The sequence below is a fragment of the Populus trichocarpa genome, chromosome 10 (assembly GCF_000002775.5).
Source record: "Populus trichocarpa isolate Nisqually-1 chromosome 10, P.trichocarpa_v4.1, whole genome shotgun sequence".
NCBI lineage: Eukaryota > Viridiplantae > Streptophyta > Magnoliopsida > Malpighiales > Salicaceae > Populus > Populus trichocarpa.
This window is the reverse complement of record NC_037294.2, coordinates 9,684,434-9,700,407: the sequence shown is the minus strand read 5'-3', so window position 1 is coordinate 9,700,407 and position 15,974 is coordinate 9,684,434. Positions and strand designations below refer to the sequence as shown.

Here is a 15,974-nt window from a genome sequence, read left to right as displayed (position 1 = left end):
GTTTTTTTTTAAAATATTTTTCATGCCGAAATGTATTAAAATGATATTTATTTTATTTTTTAAAAATTATTTTTGAAATTAACGCATTAAGACAATCTAAAATATATATAAAAAAATTTCATTTTTTTAAAATACAGGCACGACTGCGTTTCAATTTAGAACCAAGTATAATTTATATGTAACTCATTCTTCTTCTCACACTTGAAGCAAAAGGCATTAAAGTTTCGAAGTCATAAAATCTTGAGTCGTTACTTAATAAACATTATACATGGTTTTGGTTTTTATGGTTTTTAGGATTGTAATAATGGTTATTTTTTTAAAATATATATATTTTAAAATAATTTTTTATTTTTAAAAAATATTGTTAATATTAACCCATCAAAATAATTAATTTTAAAAAATATAGTTTTAATCACGTTTCAAATGATCATTATTGTCAATCATGGCGATTACCGTAAAAAGGTTCTTCTCGTAATCTTTTTATCTAAAGTCTCGCAATCATGAGACAGCCTAGCATTAGAAAATGGAGTAATGAAAACATACCCACTCACCAGAGCACGGGTGATTGATTGGCTTTGCCTCTTCTTCTTCAAAATAAATAAATAAATAAATAAAAATGCTCAACTGGCTTTGCCATTTGCATGAATTATCTGCTACCGTAAGAAAACATACAGAAAAGTTGTCTGAGAGAGAGAGAGAGAGAGAGAGGATTTATCATGAGGGCCGGCACTGCAGTTGACAATGCTAAAATCATGTTATTTTTATTTCTCCTTTATACAAGCCAGTGAAGTTGCAAGAAATTTATTTTAATTTAGTGCTAAAATTGTTCTTGACAATGAATTGGGATTTATTTTGATATTTTAAATGAAAGCACTCAGACAAACAATTGGACGAAATATTTTGATTATAGCTAAATTTGGATGAAAGAGAGATGATATTATCCAATTTTTATTACATTTAGGATGAAATCAATAAAAATAAAAGTTTTGAGACTCGATTGGTAACAAAGTAATAACTAGGGGCTAAATTGAGTTTGTCTAAACTTTAATTCTGTTTCAAAAGCTTATCTGTGTTCACACACCTTTGAAACAAAGAATATAGTAGCGTCAGACTCTGATTTCATACTTCAACGCACATACATACCTTCTCTACTGTCTGAAACTTCAACAATTAATACTAAGAAAACGTTCTCAAGATAAATTAACTTAAAAGAAATTGAATTCTACGCTACAGAGAGAAGGGAAAAGACGTTAAGAAAATAAGAAGAAAAAAAAGAAGGAGAGGTAGAAATTGCGGAGATGCACTGTGAAGGTTTTGATGTGTTGTGGGCTCAGTCAGTGCTTTTTTTCCATGAAAGGTACTTTTCTTTTGGATGATTGTTCTGATCCCAGCTGTTTTCTTTGTCCATATGGTAATGAGTTTATATTACTTTCCCATTTTACCTTCCTTTCCAATCATGCTCTCTTTGTTGATTTTCCGGTGCATATAGTTCATCTGGATTTAGCTGGACTTTTCTTGTTTTTTAGCTTTTTACTTCCTTCTTACTTTTCCTTAGCTTGTGGGGTGCTGAGGTCTGGGTGGTTTATTGACGTGGTCGGTTTTGGTGAAGTAGAATTGAAAGATACTGGCTGTTTTTTTCTTTTCAGGTGATCATTCGGATGCTTGAACTCTACGTTTTTTATTTTTTTTTGGTTTTAAGGGCTTGAAATGTGTCGAGAAGCACTAAGTTCTTACAAAGATTGTATTTTGGGTTTATTCTTGTTCAGTTTTAGTCATGGTTTATTAGGACGGCAATGTAGATTTCATTTGATTGTTAAGAAAAACCTATCGATTCAATATATTTGAGAGATCACAGATTCAGACACTTCCATTTTTTCCATGATCCTAGAATTACATGGCATGTAATTAGAGCATGGTTATTTTGTTGTTTTAAGTTTCTCAAGGGGTTTTGATCTTGATCTTGATCTTGTTTTGGAACAATATCAAGGGTAATGAAACATTATGAGACTTAAGAATTGGATAAAAAGGTGGGGACTTGGCGTTAGAGGGAAATTGTGGAAGATGATGAAGTGCATACGTTCTGGGGAGCAGCTACGATTAGATGACATGGCTTCCTCTTCAGAGTCCTTGGCAACTCGGGACTACTCAGTCAGTTATTCATCTCAAGCTGCTGGGGTAGATACAAAGGTTGAGAATAGCAACATTGAAGAAGCAGAGTCATCCCTTCGTGAGAGTGGTTATCTCAACTATGAGGTAAAAGAATTATATCTTCTCCCCCTCAAACAGAATTTAATGGAAACACTTATGGTGATCACGGCCACTTGAAGGAATCTTTAAATTGAACAGTAAAAGAGTTAATAAATGTATAATTCTTCATGTTGAATCTGTAAAGAAGACAATGGAAAAGGCTACGCAATGAACTGTTACCTGCGACCCGGAATTTATCTGTTTTGCACCTCTTAGGCGTGGATACAGGGATTTCCTTATACGTTATGGTGGTCAAATAAAATTTCATTTTGCCGTGAATGAAACCATAGGATAACCATTTTGGGGTTAGCATATTGTGCGTGCGCACATGCCTGTGTTTGGAGATGAAGCATATAATGTTTTGACCCCATTCAAGGTCAAACTATGGAGGCGTCAATCAAAGAAGTATTAGGAGAGAGGAAAGGTAGAGTCTATTTGGGGCTTTCACCAGAGGCTTGCATTTTTCGTAGGTCTCATTTATAAGATTTGATGCTTTGTTTCTGTTTTACTTGACACAGCTTGCTGCACTTCATCAAAATTCGTGTTTTTGTTGAATTTTATAGTGTAACTTCACAATACTTCATGAAGCTAAGCGGCCATCTAATTTTATAGGAAGCTAGAGCATTATTGGGAAGGCTTGAGTATCAAAAGGGAAATATAGAGGCAGCACTTCAAGTGTTTGAGGGAATTGACATTGCTTCTGTGAGCTCTAAAATAAAACTCTCCCTTTCTAGAAGATGTGAACAAAATCGACGTCGTTCTCAAAGTGATGCTGCCCCTCCCATGTCTATGCATGCTATTAGCTTACTTCTCGAAGCTATTTTTCTCAAAGTAAAATCGTTGCAGGGTCTTGGACAGTTTGAAGGTAAATTTTTGCATCTTTTTTGGTTTTCCATTTTATATTATCTTTAGTTGGGTGCAGATGAAACTTTGGGATGGAAATGCTGTGGTTTGATTCTGGAGAGCCACTGGTTGGCGTATCACTCTTAGGACCCTGCGGTGGCAGGACTGTCAGTGAGCAGCAGGCTTCTTGGAATTCAGTTTGCGTGGATATTCAATTATTGAGTTGATCCAAATATAAAAAATAAATAATTGTAGAGGCACTTTTCCTTGTTATAAGAGAAAAGGATGGCATATATCAAGCAGTCATATATGTTGCCTGGTTCTTATAACTATTGTGCCCAAGTTTTCTCTGTGGGTTATTGTTGTTTATGCAGCAAGTTATTTGATGCACGTTTAGAAGTACCCATAGCATGAGCACATGCACACGGTGATGCAAATGAAGAAAATATGAGATAAAGGAATTTAGATTGCTGTATGCAATTAATGTATATATTATTTTTTTCTGTATGGCTAACTTTCCTTCCTGACCTACGTTTGCAGAAGCTGCGCAATCATGCAAAGTGATTTTGGACACTATTGAGACTGCATTGCCAGAAGGCATACCAGAAAGTGTTTCTGCAGATTGTAAACTACAGGATATTCTAAACAAAGCTGTTGAACTGCTTCCAGAGTTATGGAAACTCACTGGGTCTCCCCAAGAAGCTATCTTGTCGTACCGCCGGGCTCTCCTATATTATTGGAATCTGGATACAGAGACCACATCTAAGATAGAAAAGGAACTTGCCGTTTTTCTGTTGTATAGTGGTAGCGATGCAAGTCCTCCTAATCTCCGTTCACAGGTGGACGGATCTTTTGTACCAAGAAACAATATAGAAGAGGCTATTCTTCTGTTATTAATTCTATTAAGAAAATTTGCTGTCAAAAAGATTGAGTGGGACCCGACAATCATGTATCACCTTTCTTTTGCACTATCTATTTCAGGGGAACAGAGAGCACTGGCCCATCAGGTGGAAGAGTTGCTTCCAGGGATCATGGAAAGGAGAGAAAGATATAGCATTCTCGCTCTCTGTTATCATGGAGAGGGTGAGGAAATGATTGCTTTGAATCTTCTGAGGAATTTGCTGTTTAACAGAGGAAACCCAGACTGTGTTTTGGAATTATTATTGGCTTCAAACATTTGCGCAAAGAATACGGTTTGCGTGGAAGAAGGGATAAGTTATGCTTCCAGGGCGCTTTCTGAGTTGTGTGGTAGATGCAACCAGATGGAAAGTGTTGCAAACTGCTTACAGGGTATTTTACTGTCAACTCAATCCAGATCAGTTGCTTCTGATTCTGAGAGAATTTCAAAACAAAGTGAAGCACTTGAGATGCTGGAAAGTGCTGAAAAAATGATGATAGAAAGAGATCCATCTATCATATTCCATCTCAGTCTAGAAAATGCTGAGCAGAGAAAGTTGGATGCTGCCCTTTACCATGCGAAGCAGCTTTTGAAACTGGAGGCTGGGTCTAGTGTTAGAAGTTATATCCTTTTGGCTCGAATATTGTCAGCTCAAAAACGGTTTGTTGACGCAGAGAATGTAATCAATGCTGCTCTAGATCAAACTGGGAAGTGGGATCAAGGGGAACTGCTGCGGACAAAAGCTAAACTCCAGATTGCACAGGGGCAATTAAAGAAGGCCATAGAGACCTACACTCGTCTTCTTGCTATCATCCAAATTCAAACTAAAAGCTTAGGTGCTGGGAAGAAGCTTGCGAAGGTATGTGGACTGATTTACACACCTGTTCCAGTGACACTCTGAGAAAACATGTGTTAGGACGTTTAAATTGCTAATTTTTCACCAACCAGAAAAGTCAACACTTAAAAAAAAAGGGGGAACTCTGTCTTAATCTTTGAGCATAATCTTTTCAAAGCATATACAATTTATTTTTTCTGAATTGAATATGCACCGGGAAATTGTTTTAATGAAAACAAGGGTTTGCTCGTATGATGATTTGATCTTTACTTTTAACTCTCATGAAGTATGATGATTTGAAAGTTAACTTTCCTTGCTGTTAATCTCTAGAATCCATAATATAGTTGTTTGAATGTAATATCACCAGGAACCTTGTTTGATCTTTTCAAGAGTAGTTTTGAAGAAAATAGATTTAAATTTTTGAATGAGTACTGTTGGCTTCATAAATTTTGTATTTCTTTTATAATGCACAAATTATCTATAAATATTTACAGTCTTCAAAATACAAAAGTGCGTTTGAATGTCAATGGAATTATATATATATATATATATTAAAATCTGTCAAATTTCCTAAAAGTAATCGTAGTTTAACTATATTGTGAAACCAGAAATAGATTTATGGTATCATGAGCAGTACTTGCAATAGTTTACGAAGAATTTATGTTTTTCAACCTTGAGATGAGAGTTGGACTTACCATGTTTTATAAAGTTTTCATGGGAAATTTTTGTGGAAATTTTTGTCTGGTGAATAACCTAATTCTGATGAGCTTTCTAGGACCAGCTATTCTCATCCCAAAGTCTATATGATTTGAAAAGCTTTTGGGTTCTACCATTGCTGTGAGAGGTGAAAAGAACTAAAGTTTGGGTTTGAACCCATGAAGCCTGTGCTGAGGCAAAATAGTAGTATTGAATAGCACAAATATGTTTTATCTAAATCATTTTCCCGTACATATACATATACATATAAACATAAATCTACAGAATCAGAGAAACAGCTGGAGTTTGGAAATGGAAACATGGCACGATCTGGCTAATGTGTACACAAGTTTGTCACAGTGGCGGGATGCTGAGGTCTGCCTTTCAAAATCAAAGACTCTCAGCCCTTATTCTGCTTCAAGATGGCACTCCACAGGTGAGTAGATGTTAAAAAATGATGCACTCTCACCTTCATTATGTCTTTGTGTTTGGGTTGGTACATGCATGCACATGAAGCTACATATAATATATAAGCTGTCTAGTTTAACTGGAGGAGTGGTTCCCTTTTCTGCTCATTAGCTCCTGTCAGCTCAGTTTTTTGATGTCTGGTAATAAGCTTGCGGGATGATGCTAGGGAATGGCTCCAAAATGTAAGATTGCTTAAAACTATGGAATTGAATCTATAATGTGGAAAACTCATCTTGGAAGTTCAATTTTAGTCGTTTATGTTGGTTGCAGGCATATCATGTCATTTTCCTTGCCTAAGAGTTTTAGGTTTAGGGTACCAAATTAAAAAAATATATATATAAACAGTTGCTTTAAGTCGTTCTGCAGCAAAATATGAATAAATTTCTGCCAGATCTTCCTAATATATTGATATATATAAAAACAAAATGGTGATCATGTTAGGTTTACTCTATGAAGCAAAGGGCTTGCATCAAGAGGCTCTGAAAGCATTCAAGGCAGCATTAGATGCGGAACCCAACCATGTCCCAAGCTTGGTATCCACTGCCTGTGTCCTCAGGCGACTTGGTAGTCAATCAATACCAATTATCAGAAGCTTTCTCACTGATGCTATTCGACTTGACAAAGCAAACCATTCTGCATGGTACAACCTTGGACTACTCTACAAGGCTGATCCCAGTGCATCAGCACTTGAGGCAGCCGAATGCTTCGAGGCTGCAGCGTTTCTGGAAGATTCTGCACCAGTTGAGTCCTTCAGATGACTGCCTGATCTTGAAGTACATTTCTCTCCGTAAATCCATATGTAGATTTGTGTTGTTACTCAAAAGTACTTGTTTGACATGCTTCAATGAATTGGAAATCTTTTTTAAGAAATGATTTGCTATATTTGTAAGTTTAAGCCCCATTTTTTTTTTTTTGTAATATTTAACTTCAAATTAATTCAGCTTATGGTAGTGGAAGGAAGTAATTATATTTATTATTAATGTTTCTGCACTTGGGGATTTAATTCAAGAGAAACATATTGAATTTGAACTTTCGGGATGATGAAGTTGGTGAATGGAAACAAACTCATGTGCTGATAAGCTGTATCTCAATCGATATCTTTTTACCTTAAGAGGTCTCAAGTTCAAACCTTTTTCTACTAACCAAAAAAACTCAGGTGGGGATTCATTCTCCAAGCAAATTCTTTTCAGTTAGAAGCACTTCGAGATCAGGAAAGAAAGAATTCTCGGTCACAAAAGCTGGCGTGAGGGTTATACACATGGCTATAAAACAAGAATAAATCCCAACAATTGTAAATATTTTCGTTGTATTAACATAATGTTGTCAAATCTATGGCCTACACACCAATGATTAACGAACCTATCTGATGACAGTAAACTCACAAATATAAGGAGGACATGGGCTCAAATATGTTCTTGGGAGAGCTTGAGTTTAAAAAAAGCATCCAATTGCAAGGAGAGATTAGAGTAGTCTCTCGTTTGTGAATGGTGATAAGATTTTTTTATTGAAAGCAAGAGATAAAAGCTGATGGAGATGGCTTTTCTAGTAAAAAGGGATGTTGAAAAGGTCGAATGAATGAGCTGCATTAATGGGTGTCCATGAAAGAGTCGTTCATGGCCGGAAAATGAAGATATCGTAGCTGGGATATATTTTCATTTCAAGACTTTGATTTCAATTTTGGAAAAATGTTGAAAAGATTTATGAAGGTTGTTAGGGTGAGTTCAAGAGGTTCTTGGCTGGAAACAATGGATGCACATTGGGTGGTGGCCTCTATTTTTTCACGATCGAAGCATCATCGGAAACAAGGAGCGGCCGGCTACGGTCCTTGACTCCTTGGTTTCTCTTACAGAAAGAAAAGAGAAGAAAAACACGCATGGGCTTCCCAAGCTTGGCCCAAACTGTGGCATGTGGGCCAGGATGCACTAGATCCATTTCTTCTTCTTCTTCTTTTTCTTCTTCTTCTTCTTCTTCTTCTTGATGTTTTTAGTTTTTGGTTATTTTTTATAGCAAGTTTTTTTTTTTAATTTATAATTTGGATTATTATTAGATTCTGAAAGTAGTACCTGTGTTTTATTTATCCTATACAAATTTATTATATTATTTTTGGTTTATTTTCCTTAAAAGTATGTTAATATTCTTACAAAACTTCAAATACACTGCAATTGTTCTTATATTGAAATTAAAGTGTAAAAAACACATAAAACAATAACAAAGTGATAAAAATAATTTTTTTATTGAAATCTCTCGATCTAGAGATATTTAAATATTTTTCTTATTACATCTTTAATATACACTAGAAATTATTCTTAAAGAGATTTTCTTCACTGCAATTGATCTAAATATTGCAATAATTTCTTAGAAGTAATTTATTTTTTAATTTAATATTCAAGTTTTTCATTGATTTATCAATTTGATATTCATTATTTGATGCAATATAGAAATGTTAATTGTTTATAAGCTATTATCGAGCACAAATTAATCATGGTCTGATATTCTGCCGAAAAAATTAACCCAATCAGATTTATAATATGTAATAAATATATTGTTACCCTTCTTTAATACACATTAATTATAGTTTTATTCAAAAAAATGTTGATTATATACATTTGATAGTTTTTTAATCTATGGTGTAATTAATAAAAAAATTCCCACTCTCCTCTAATTTATGAATTTAACTCAACCAATACATGTGTTTTATTTTTTTGAAGCGTAATTTGTTTTTTAAATATTTGGTTTTGATTCATTTAAATTATAATTATAATTAATAAAATATACAAAATATGATTTATGAGCGCTCTGTGCGGTCCGGTTTGCCAGCAAATAACTATATTGTAAGTTGTGCCCACAAATTAAATAACGTTTTACTTTAAGAAAAAACAAAAACGGAAAGAAATGCAACGAATTGTAACGATTTAGGAAACTAATTTAGATTTATTTAGAGGAATTAGGCTATTCCTATTTTTGCTAGGAAAAGTCGGGATCTTTTATGTTAAGTTCAAGCAATTAAAAGAAATCGTAATTAAAAAAAAAAGGGGGAATAGAGGATTGAGATTCTTAAACCCTACTTCAAAATTCAAAGTCTCCTCGTCGAAAACCCTAAGACTATTTTCTTTTATTATCTTTTAGGGTTTTAAGTACAGGTGCATGCACTTAAGTACTTTCAATCAGTTTCGATGTTTTGTTTTTTTCCTTTACATGTCTAAAAACATATTTCTTATTAATTTCGTGATTCAGGCCTAAACATGCCAGGCACTCAAATTCTTGTGAACGAGCTTGTCACCAAGCTTAGAAAACGGTGAGTTCAACTTTGTCTTTAATTTCTATGTGCTTTTATTATTATTATTATTATTATTACACACGAATGTGATACTCTTTATCACATAAATTTGTTTAACAGTACTAATGTGATGTACATATACATTTTAGGAAGGGTTATTTTTATCATCCCTGGTTTTGGCATGTATCATAGGTCACAGGCTCGTATATGCATGCATGAATTTGTGGTGATTTTGACGTTTTTGATGATATTTGTGAGGAACTACAGCGTATGTTGAACTTTAATTAGGTTGTTCTTGGACATGAATACTTATGATGTAATATGTAGCCTAGCGGAGAAGAGTTGAGACTCGACAGAATGTTCCCTTTTAAAATTCCATGTTAGACTCTTGTTAGGTACAAACAATTCCATAGATCATCAGACTTGGGCAAAGTTAGTCGGGCCTTAGCTCGGATACCTGTGCTAATCCAAAAAAAAAAGTTCTCTTTCTTTGTTAAATGTTTTTTTTTTCTTTTATCTCTGTGGTGGCAGGAAGGTGGAGGGTTCACAGGCAACTGCTCTTCTGACAGCGGAGTTGCTTCGGTCAGTCATATCCCAGCTGAAGGTGCCACAAACCAACCAGGCTGAAACTCTCATTGAAGCTGTAAAAAGTGTGGGGGAGCAGCTCGTTGCTGCCAATCCTGTTGGTATGCTTACAGTTTTCTTCTGTAAATTCCTCATCGGGTTTGTTGAGATAGAAGTGATTAAAAAGATGAATTGTGGTCTCGATGATGCCTTTTGTGGACTTCTGAAAGAAAAGTACAGGTTTTGAATTCCATTCCTCTACAATCAAGAATATTTTTCTTCCTTTAGGAATCCATATTGGTTTATAGGCATAGATGAATATAAGAAGTGAGCTGGTGGAAAGCTCAGGACAATTGAAGAGCTCCCTTGTCACTTTAAGAGTGGGGATTAGGCACTATAAACTATAAAAATAACATGATCCCCGGCCCCAAACTTAAAGTTGCGAGTAATAAACACTCTAATTGTTATCCAGCACAACTTCAAAGGTCGGAAGTTATGTGGTAGCTTATCAGGTCGTCTTTGGTATATTTATAATGAAAATGTTGTATGAACGGCATTGCAGAGCTTGCTGTTGGGAACATTGTAAAGCGTGTTCTGCACGTAATTAGAGAGGAGGATTTTTCAGTTGCGACAAATGCTCTTAGAGGACTGGTATCATCTGCTGGCGGTGATAACAGGGATACTGCTGAACATAAAGATTTCCGAGCTCAAAATGTGGCTGCTGTTGCTGCAGGACCTCCATCGCGCCCCCCTTCATTGCATTCCCTTCTTGACCGCACACCTGATTCGGCAATAGCTCACCACTCTTCCTATATTGGAGATTCTTTCGAAGGAAAAGGAAAATGTAAGCTGCTATATGCTTAAAGCTTAGGTTCAAAATCCCCCACATATATTTTTTTCTGCCTTGAACATTTTCCCAATATTATTCTATGTTCGATAATTACAGATTTCAAGTATGAAAATGTTTTCAATTTTGCCGAACCTCATTTATCAGAGAGAAATACAATGGTCTCTAGCAAAAGCAGCATTCACTTCAAAGCATTTTTGGGTTTTGGTGTCTAATGGCATGTTATCCCTTGCAGCAGCCGATAGAAACACAGAGATCTGGAAATTGAAGCATGATGTGATACGGGCAGTTAATGAACTCATCGAAGATATAAACAGTTGCCACGAACAGATTGCAGAACATGCAGTGGAGCTTATTCATCAAAAGTATATATCATCACCACTTAATATCATTTTCTATCTCAAGATGCTTCACATTATTACCTTTAGACTTTTTCCTCCCAATGATATTGATTTCAACTATTTTGCTTTAGACACTCTGGGTCTGGGCATAAGAAGTTACATAATCCGGTTCTAACCAGTTTATTTAAGGTTTCCAAGATCTAATATGGAAGCATAAAATGAATGATAAACTTGCTAGTTGCAAGTCAGATGTTCTCATTTCATCTTTCAGAAGATTGTATTGCTTACCTTCTTGTTTGATTCATTATATCATCGCACTTTGTATAGCATTGCCCCCATAAAGGGGATTTCGGTCTCGTAGATTGAATTTCTGATTCTTCATTTTATCAGATTTTAAGTGCCCTTGGTTACTTCCCTGGGTTTCAGTGCTTGAACAAGTAGTACATATGGTAACACTGAGAAATCTGTTTGATATTTTCCAATACAATGCTGCAAAAGTACCCTGAAACTTGAGTCATTAGATAGGCTGACAGTGCATCTTAAAGCCTCTAAAAGAGTGTAATCTTAAAGAGATCTCGTTTGCTTATTCGTTTTAACTTTTTATGTTAATAACTGGTCTTATATGTATTTCTTTAGCCTGAATTTCTCCTCGCTTAACAATCTTGCCTGCGTATATTTGTCACAGCCCTTTAATGTTTGCATTATTTTTAACTATTTCTAATAATTTTCAGTGAGATTATTTTAACTTTTGGTCGTTCAAGAACTGTGAGGGAATTCCTATGTGCTGCAAAAGAGAAAAGATCATTTCGGGTTTTTGTTGCTGAAGGAGCTCCAAAGTATGTAGAAATCTTAACGTCAAAGCAGCAAAAATAGTCTCCCGCCTCACTCCCTTCATTGAGTATTTAATTCCCCTTTCTCTAATGATTCATTTCTATAAATTAGGTATCAGGGGCATGCCCTTGCAAAAGACCTCGTAGCAAGAGGCTTACAGACTACACTGATTACTGATTCTGCAGTTTTTGCAATGATTTCTCGAGTGAACATGGTAATTGCCAACTTCAAATGCCTTGCTCTTTCATTGATGAATATAATTTAGTTGCCTAAAATTGGGACTTCTGGTAAAGGTTGTAGTTGGAGTTCATGCCGTGATGGCTAATGGTGGCGTCTTAGGTCCTGTTGGGTTGAACATGGTTGCACTTGCTGCCAGGAAGCATGCTGTTCCATTTGTTGTGGTTGCTGGTACTCATAAGGTATGCTGACAAAAACATCCTATTGGATAGAACATGTATTCTTTGGAGATTTTCCAGTAGTATTCCTTGATCTGCTAAAGCATCAAAAATTTGGAAAAAAAAATTTAATATCGCAAAGCTTCTCGCTTTATAGAAGAGCAAGTCTGAAGCCTTCACATGAAACTGTCCAAATGGTAACAATCCATACAAAATCAATGCATATCTGTGTGTTCATGCTCAAAACTGTCCTGCAAATTCTCAATCCTTACGACTTTTGCTTTGACTCTGATACTACCTGTTTGCTTTTTGTTGCTGATGCTGTCTTATTTATCTGGCAGCTGTGTCCGTTATATCCACAAAACCCACAAGTCTTGCTAAATGAAATGAGATGTCCATCAGAACTCTTGCAATACGGGGAATTCTCAGATTGCATGGACTTCAGCATTGGCAGCGGCAATCCTCTACTTAATGTTGTCAATCCTGCATTTGATTATGTTTCACCAGAGCTTGTCAGTCTTTTCATTACCGACATGTACGACCATTCTAAGTGTTAGGAAGCAAGCTTGTTCTTCTTTTTCTTGGGAAATTAGCTTCTCTATCTTCAATTATCACCATTATGAAACAAATTGGCAAAAGTTTAACTGGATTGTCTGTTGTACAGTTTCATTCTTTTAACCGTAACTATTTTGTGCTCTTATTATTAGAAACTTAATGGCTTGTGTGGGTTTTTACGTCCTGGTCATTCTTTACGCTGCAGAGGAGGATATAACCCGTCATTCATGCACCGGCTCATTGCTGATTATTACTCTGCTGACGATGTGAATCTGCCAAAGAAAACCACTTCTTGAAAGGGTGAGTTTTCTTTCCATGTAGGATAAGGTTTTTTTTTTTATATATATCCTGTTTTGTGCTGGATAAGTTACTTGCGAAGGCTGTGGAGAAGTTTTCAAGATGTTTTTGTTGTTTACCAGATTCTAAAATAACAATATCGTTTCTTGTGTTTACTGAAATTGACCACCTGGTATTTCTACTTTTGCAGGCATGGCTGAGATCTTGATGCAGACTTTTAGTGGACTGTGAGAACTGAAATGATAGCCTAATCAGGTTTCTTTACCCGAAGAAAAAAATAGCATTCAAAATTTAGGTTTTTTTCTTCGTTCTTTTCCTTTTCTCTTGGCTCTTGACGATGATACTAATTGCTTGACAAAAAGGAACCTGAATAGATTTCTTTCCATTTGGCAAAATATGTGCCAACAGATTTAAAATATAGCAATACAGTGTTGCTGCACGAAAGTTTTTGGTAGAGAAGTGACTACCTGCAAAACCGAAGTTTCAAACTCTAAAAAAGTGAGATCTATCGGCTGAGAACAGTGTACTTTATAATTAACCCAACAAAAGCATTAGTTTCGGTATTGCAATTTTGGGATTATTGAGCTGCTCGTGCAGTACTTAGAGGCATCAAATACTCTCAGAATGACTTCATTTTGATACCCTGTCAACTCTGTACTGGTGAATTGTCGTAGAAGAGGGTGATGCTCGCACGCTCTCGCAAAACTCTTACCTTGTATAAGATGTAATGGTGTCATGAGAAGCTTGCTAGAAGGAAACTGATGCTCAAGTGCAAACATGAGATGGGATCAAATTTTCGTTTTATTTCCATTCAGCATTTCTTTTTCAGGGTTCCTCCCTCTATCTCTTGGGTGCTCTTTTCTCGGTTAAGTTGCTTCTCCACACCGCTACCTGTATGGGAATGGAACGGGAGCACATGGCTGGATTTGGATATTACATGACCAGAAAAGATATCTGGCCATGGCTCGATGAGTCTGGATCGCATCGATTGGATATCACGACATCTAGTCCGAAATGTTGCTAAAAATACTCGCACCTAGATTGCTTTCTTTTTCAAAATTAAAGCAATCATTCATCCATCCACTTCCAATGATGGCAAAATGCTTGAGCACTGGAAAGAGAAAAGGAAGAACAATCTAGCCTGAAATTTGAGAACCTATTCTGAAAATTTCAAGAACACTAATATAATCTACAACTAGGATTATGTGAAACTATTCTGCCTTTCCTGATAGAGGAATCAATACCATTTTAGACAAATGAAAAGCCCGAGCACATGAATAAAGAGAAATTGCCAGCTTGTGAGATGTAAAGATGATATCACTGATTTCAGGGAAGAATTCAACAAGACAGGGGATGAATAACAGAAAACCAAAATATACCATCAACTGGAAACAAAACCATAAGGCCCAATTTATTACTTTTTGCGAAGATCTATGCCAGCCTTCTTAGCAACAGCATCCAGTCCGTTCTTTTCTATAGTCTTTAACGCTTTGGTCGACAATCGCAGCTTGACATAGCGTTTGCCAGCTTCCCACCACACCCTCTTGTACTGCAAGTTGACAAACTGCAACTTCTTGGTCTTGTGGTTTGAAAAGGAAACTTTGTTTGCCCTGTTTGCTTTCTTCCCGGTGAAGGGACAAATTCTACCTGCCAAAAATAAATGAAAAAAACGAATCACATAACAGAATTAATCAAAATCTAAACCGCTGTAATATAGCAAGCACCAACCGAGTCCGATGTACATGAAGAACAAAAATCAAATAAGCAAGGACTAGCTCTGCCCCGTATCAGACATTAGCAATGCTGGGTTTAATCCAAGAAAAAAATAAAAGGCCATGTCTATGAAAACAAATCAAAACTTTTATTAAATAATCTAGAACAAACGAAAACAAGAGAAAGAGAGGAAATTTTACGGGCGATGACAGGTTGGAGAGCGGGAGAGAAAGGAGCGGAGAGTGGTTTTGGTGGGTTGTAGGAAATTCTGATGCCACTCAACTGGGAAGTAACAAACCCTATCTCTGAAACCGAAACCAGACTAGTCTTCGAAATAGAAAGCTGCTGTGTTTTGCGGAAGCATATACTGTTTCCAAGCAACACTCCTCCTCCAACCCCAACCCCTACCCCTATTGCTGTTGTTGCCATTGTCTTCTTCTTCTGTGTTTCCTTTTGTTTATTGCTTGTTATCTTCTCTCAAATTGGCAGAAACGGATAACATGTATTGAGCAGCAGCAGCAGCTACTTCATTTGAGGCCTCTTGTTTTTCATTCCTTTTCGTATTTGATGGACGGTGTGTGTATTCTCTTGGGTTAGGTTGGGCTGGGTTAGGAACCATCAACCTGATCACTCGGGCTGGGCTACACAGGGCCTTAAAAATGGCCTCATAGTGCTATGAAATTCATACGTTCGGCAATATTAAATATATTATCATACATCTATCTATCAACAAAATTACAAAACAAAGAAATGATAAAAAAAAATCATAAAATTAGTATTTTTTTGGTGTTAATTTAAAAAATATTTTTTTTTCTATATAAAAAAAGAAAAGGAAGAACAATGGAAGCCAAAAAACAAAGAGAGAGGATATACTCCTTTAATAGCTAAAATTATATGATGAACTAAGAAACATGATTGATTGAATTGTTATGTCATTATTGTATTTATTTTCCAATGAAAACCGATCAATTATATTGATAATATCATTAAATTTCATTATGCTTTGGTCCAACAATCTAATTAGATTAAGGTTTCTGTTTTTGTTCAAAACAGAAGCAAAAACATAGAGCTTAATTGTTTTGATTTTTACTTCTACAGAAATAAGAACCTGTAACCAGTTGCCAAATTGCCAAATTTTTACTTCTACAGAAAAACAAGTGTAATTTT

The 15,974-nt window shown here is 35.7% G+C and overlaps 3 protein-coding genes across 7 annotated transcripts; 2 read left to right on the top strand and 1 right to left on the bottom strand.

Moving 5' to 3' along the window:
* Positions 1–1,085: 1,085 nt before the first annotated feature.
* Positions 1,086–6,876, top strand: LOC7459976 (protein NPGR2). 5 transcript variants are annotated; one of them, XM_024611158.2, is made up of 6 exons: positions 1,086–1,357; positions 1,988–2,253; positions 2,860–3,112; positions 3,631–4,847; positions 5,805–5,955; positions 6,429–6,876. In XM_024611158.2, exons 2-6 carry the CDS (start codon positions 2,002–2,004, stop codon positions 6,743–6,745), a joined length of 2,190 nt encoding a protein of 729 aa, XP_024466926.2. In that variant the 5' UTR covers positions 1,086–1,357; positions 1,988–2,001; the 3' UTR covers positions 6,746–6,876. The 5 variants fall into 5 exon arrangements, with proteins under 5 accessions (XP_024466926.2, XP_024466925.2, XP_024466929.2 ...); XM_024611157.2 differs by having other exon boundaries at positions 1,647–2,253; XM_024611159.2 differs by lacking the exon at positions 1,086–1,357 and adding an exon at positions 1,431–1,646.
* Positions 6,877–9,018: 2,142 nt separating this feature from the next.
* Positions 9,019–13,555, top strand: LOC7475407 (uncharacterized). Its single transcript, XM_002314455.4, has 11 exons — positions 9,019–9,127; positions 9,222–9,282; positions 9,796–9,950; positions 10,391–10,672; positions 10,911–11,040; positions 11,748–11,852; positions 11,959–12,061; positions 12,141–12,266; positions 12,584–12,777; positions 13,003–13,097; positions 13,285–13,555. Exons 2-10 carry the CDS (start codon positions 9,230–9,232, stop codon positions 13,091–13,093), a joined length of 1,239 nt encoding a protein of 412 aa, XP_002314491.4. The 5' UTR covers positions 9,019–9,127; positions 9,222–9,229; the 3' UTR covers positions 13,094–13,097; positions 13,285–13,555.
* An 835-nt stretch (positions 13,556–14,390) lies between these two features.
* LOC7475408 (50S ribosomal protein L28, chloroplastic) lies at positions 14,391–15,344 on the bottom strand. The gene is made up of 2 exons (XM_002315538.4): positions 15,008–15,344; positions 14,391–14,741 (listed from the first exon to the last, which is right to left on the bottom strand). Exons 1-2 carry the CDS (start codon positions 15,234–15,236, stop codon positions 14,509–14,511), a joined length of 462 nt encoding a protein of 153 aa, XP_002315574.2. The 5' UTR covers positions 15,237–15,344; the 3' UTR covers positions 14,391–14,508.
* Between the last annotated feature and the right edge of the window lie 630 nt (positions 15,345–15,974).

What these genes read in the sequence shown, in the direction of transcription:
- LOC7459976 (XM_024611158.2), top strand. Translation starts at nt 2,002, where the DNA reads ATGAGACTTAAGAATTGGATAAAAAGGTGGGGACTTGGCGTTAGAGGG. An exon ending in GTGGTTATCTCAACTATGAG is followed by an intron (nt 2,254 to 2,859) that starts GTAAAAGAATTA and finishes CTAATTTTATAG; the next exon opens with GAAGCTAGAGCATTATTGGG. An exon ending in TTCAAGATGGCACTCCACAG is followed by an intron (nt 5,956 to 6,428) that starts GTGAGTAGATGT and finishes TGATCATGTTAG; the next exon opens with GTTTACTCTATGAAGCAAAG.
- LOC7475407 (XM_002314455.4), top strand. Translation starts at nt 9,230, where the DNA reads ATGCCAGGCACTCAAATTCTTGTGAACGAGCTTGTCACCAAGCTTAGA. An exon ending in GTCACCAAGCTTAGAAAACG is followed by an intron (nt 9,283 to 9,795) that starts GTGAGTTCAACT and finishes CTGTGGTGGCAG; the next exon opens with GAAGGTGGAGGGTTCACAGG. An exon ending in GTTGCTGAAGGAGCTCCAAA is followed by an intron (nt 11,853 to 11,958) that starts GTATGTAGAAAT and finishes TCTATAAATTAG; the next exon opens with GTATCAGGGGCATGCCCTTG.
- LOC7475408 (XM_002315538.4), bottom strand. Translation starts at nt 15,236, where the DNA reads ATGGCAACAACAGCAATAGGGGTAGGGGTTGGGGTTGGAGGAGGAGTG. An exon ending in TCTCCAACCTGTCATCGCCC is followed by an intron (nt 14,742 to 15,007) that starts GTAAAATTTCCT and finishes TATTTTTGGCAG; the next exon opens with GTAGAATTTGTCCCTTCACC.